Source organism: Sinocyclocheilus anshuiensis, unplaced genomic scaffold, assembly GCF_001515605.1.
Source record: "Sinocyclocheilus anshuiensis isolate Anshui unplaced genomic scaffold, SAMN03320099.WGS_v1.1 scaffold464, whole genome shotgun sequence".
NCBI lineage: Eukaryota > Metazoa > Chordata > Actinopteri > Cypriniformes > Cyprinidae > Sinocyclocheilus > Sinocyclocheilus anshuiensis.
This window is the reverse complement of record NW_015555731.1, coordinates 114,005-118,023: the sequence shown is the minus strand read 5'-3', so window position 1 is coordinate 118,023 and position 4,019 is coordinate 114,005. Positions and strand designations below refer to the sequence as shown.

The 4,019-nt window shown below is 37.2% G+C and overlaps 1 protein-coding gene across 1 annotated transcript in view; it reads left to right on the top strand.

Annotated features, from left to right (window-relative positions):
- The window catches only part of LOC107672892 (transmembrane protein 184B-like), a 7,116-nt gene extending 5,210 nt beyond the window's left edge, over positions 1-1,906 (top strand). The window contains exons 5-8 of the mRNA XM_016466269.1: positions 617-708; positions 824-993; positions 1,328-1,462; positions 1,812-1,906. Of these exons, the coding sequence (XP_016321755.1) occupies positions 617-708; positions 824-993; positions 1,328-1,462; positions 1,812-1,906 (492 nt within the window). The remainder of the gene's footprint in view (positions 1-616; positions 709-823; positions 994-1,327; positions 1,463-1,811) is intronic.
- The last annotated feature ends 2,113 nt before the right edge of the window (positions 1,907-4,019 follow it).

Below are 4,019 nucleotides of genomic sequence, written 5' to 3'. Positions count from 1 at the left end.
GCTTGTAACGCTTGTAACACTCCAAAGAGAAAGGAAAAATTGAAATCGCATCATATGACCCCTTTAATAATGACTCAAACTGCATAGCAATAATTCATAATAATAAATAATACATTAATAATATAATTAATTATCTGAGAAGTCATAATAAATTATTATCAGTAGAAATAAAAAGCAAAAAGAATAGTTTTGTACAAAATCATTAATTAAAAAAAAATTAATTGTATTTAATATCTCGAAATGTCTTGGGGTTTCACCATCCATTTTAAAACCTGACCTTTTTCTGTGTTATACATGGTTCAAATGTTATGATATTTGTAAAAGATGAGGGTCTTAATTGTTTATCACACAACATTTCTAGATTTTTCTTGACCTTAATTTGGCAACAAAGGTCTTTTTTGTTGTTGTTGTTGTTGTTAAAGCTACACTATCAATTTTTTTGGAAATAACAATACCAGCTTACTCCAGGCTACTTTATAAAGCAGGAATAAAAACAATATCAGAAAATGAAAAATGTTTATTATAGTTAATTGAGTCATTTGAAGTCAGTTGAGTTCTGTGTCTTTATGAAGTGTATTTTTAATTTTTTTTGAATAACTGAATGTGTGTGTCTCAGGCGACGCTGCAGTTCTGTGTGGTGAAGCCGCTGATGGCCATGATGACCGTCATCCTGCAGGCCTTCGGGAAATACAGAGACGGAGACTTCAAGTGTGTCTGCTCAGCTCACTAATCAAACACACAGATATCAGTGAGTGTTTTATGAGAGACTGATAGTAAACCGCATCTCTCTCTCTCTCTCTCTCTCCGTCTGTCTGTGTTTCAGCGCGGCCAGCGGTTATATATATGTGACCATCATCTATAACATCTCGGTCAGTCTCTCGCTCTACGCTCTCTTCCTCTTCTACTTCGCCGCTCGTGATCTGCTGGAGCCGTACGGCCCCATGCTGAAGTTCCTCATGGTCAAATCCGTCATCTTCCTCTCCTTCTGGCAGGGTGAGTCTTCATCACGTCATCCTTCATCTGATAATCTGCATATTCTCTGACGTGACATTTGATTTTCCCAAATAAATAAATGTTAAAGAACATGTCAATATAACAGTTATTTTTAGGTGATGACAGAAAAATATATTTCCTTTTTGTTTTGTTGGAATGTTGTTGTTGTTGAACTACATATTATTGTTAAATAATTAATATAATCCTATAATAAATCTGTTTTGTAACATGCATTACAGTATTAATTATATCTGTATTGGATTGTAGATATTAGAAAGGCTTGGGCGATGCACTGAAGTGCCAGTAAAGCACTGTGTCATTTTGCATGCTGTAGGGATGCTGTTGGCAATTCTGGAGAAATGCGGCGCGATTCCTCGCATAAACTCTCCTGATGTCAGCGTGGGGGAGGGGACTGTTGCCGCCGGTTACCAGAACTTCATCATCTGCATCGAGATGTTCTCAGTGTTGGGTGATGAATCACAGTGAGGAATGTGATGTTGAGATTTCCTTCACGTCTAGACCTGTTCAGTAGAAACAACACCTGCAGCAGCACAGATACAGTGCACTTTGATCTCTCACAGCTTTCTCTATCACTGCTCACAAGATCTGTTATGTTAGGTTAAATTATGAATTATGTCTCAGATGTTTCTGCTAATATTCAGTGAACAGACCCAAATGAGTTATAGTCATCATCCAGTAACAGTCTAGAGCCGCAAAAGCTGAGTTCATATAGAGACTTTAGTATCTTAAGTTCTTTAGTTGTGCTGTGTAGGATGAATCACTGATATAACGTAGATTTCACCGGTGTGTTTCTGCAGCGTTTGTCATCTATAACTTCTTGAGTTTGTGTTACGAGTATCTGGGTGGTGAGAGCGCCATCATGGCTGAGATCAGAGGAAAACCCATCCAGTGAGTTCAGCATTTACTGCTCCTCTCTGTTTCTCTGTCACGTGTTAAATCAGCTGATCTGAGGAGTGTGTGTTCATTCAGGTCCAGCTGTGTTTACGGCACTTGTCTACCTTGCGGTACGTCATTTGTGGCCAAAATATCGAGAGAGAATACTTTAATCCAGTGGTTCTCAAACCCTTCAAATGAAGTTACCACCTTTGATCAAATCAGAGCACAAATCATTCTATTAACAGTAGTGGAAGAATGTTCTGGCAAGGTTCTCTCAAAGTTATGAACAAACGTTCTTCCAGTAATGTTAATCAAATGTTTGTTCAAACTTATGTTCTCAAAATGTTGGCACAAAAGCATTTGTTCATCGTTCATTGTTCACAAAACATTGTTCAATGAAAGTTTTTTCCTGAAATGATTTCATTGGAAGTTTGTGTAACATTTTTTTAAATGTTACTACTTGTTCAGGAATGATCAGAGAACATTCAAAAGTAGCGTTCCCATTATGTTTATACAATGATAAAGCGTAATGTTTCCCTAAGTCACATAACCAAGAGAAGACGTTTTTAAAACATTAAAAAAAAAACAAAAAAAAAACTAGGCGTTCAGAACATTCAGAAATAACGTTACTAACATAACTTAATGAGAACATTAGCAAAACATATTCATTAATACAGCCGATTTTGAGTAATATCATATTCTGATCAATATCAATTAGTAGTTCAGATAAATCATGATGCTATGAGGCCTCTTTTTAGGGCTCATCCACATGAGGCCACAGCCCTAAAAAAGGGCTAATCCAAAAATACAATCTTTTTTTTTTCCTCGTTCTTCCGTAAACAAAGCGTTGTCTCAAGAAATATCTGCGTACAGTACATTCGAAACCACCGAAACCAACTCAAAACAATGTAGTACATGCTAGACCAGTATGTGGCGCTGTAATTCTGCCAGAGATACACTAAACACAGAGAAGAAGACTTGGAGCATGCGCATAAACCTTGCGTGCTGTATACAAACCCAACACAACGACAAGAAGACGAACATGGAACAATACTCTTATTACACTTATTTATTAATATGTATTAATGTTAGCTAATAAAAATACAGTCGTTCATTGTTCATGTTGTTGTTGCTGTCACGTGACGTAGCGGTGTCTGACTAGGGTGACATCATCGTTTCACAAAATATTCGGATTGGCTGTACACACGAAAACGCAACTGGGACCTGGGTTCAAAAAATAGCGGTTTCAGGCTCCCAAAACGAAACGCGGATACGATACAAAATCTTTACGTATAGAGCTAAACGTGTCTCCGTGTGGACGGGCCCTTAGACTTGACTACAGGAGCATTAACTTTTTCGTCATGTTTTCAGCTGCTTTTCCGCACGTTTAAAAACAAATAAATGAAAGAATAAGCATTTGCGTAAAATAATCGTAAGAAATAAATATTCATTTAAAAGTGTGGTTTGAAAATCACTGGTTTAATGTTCTAACTGGAGCACTGTATGTGTCACTTGAAGCTGCTGCCTGTGTAGAGCGTCTCAAATCACTCACTAATGAGTGTTTATTAGCTGTAGTAGATTTGAAAGAGCGAGACAGACTGGAGGATGATTATGAATCATAATGATGTGCCATATAAACACAAATGCTCCTCTCTGCACTTTCTACATGTATATTTCAGGGTAACGTGCTGCATAATAAACTACAGGAGGAACTAGTTCATGACTGAAATGCCTTAAACATCTGTTACTCTCATGTGGTTCACACTGGATTGAGAACTTTACCATAACTGCAGATTTGAATGAATCAGTTTGCTGTCTCTTCATTTTCTTTTCACTCTTGAGTGTTTTCCTGCTGTTTTTTTCTGTTCCTCTGAGTAAATGAGACTGAAATCTCTCCTCAAACGGATGTAAAGATGAGTGAAATACAGATGGGACACAGATTAAACCTTGCAGATGTTTGAAAGCAGCTGTGTGAAGCTTCCTCGGTTAATTGTCCTGTTTCGTTTGAGCGTCTTTTGTTAATCTTTCCTGTCCAAACAATCTCTATTTTATTGGCACTTTCAGCTCTACCTCTAATTATCATAAAGTTTGTAGACAAAAATTCTAGGTGCATTTTGAATGTACCTGCC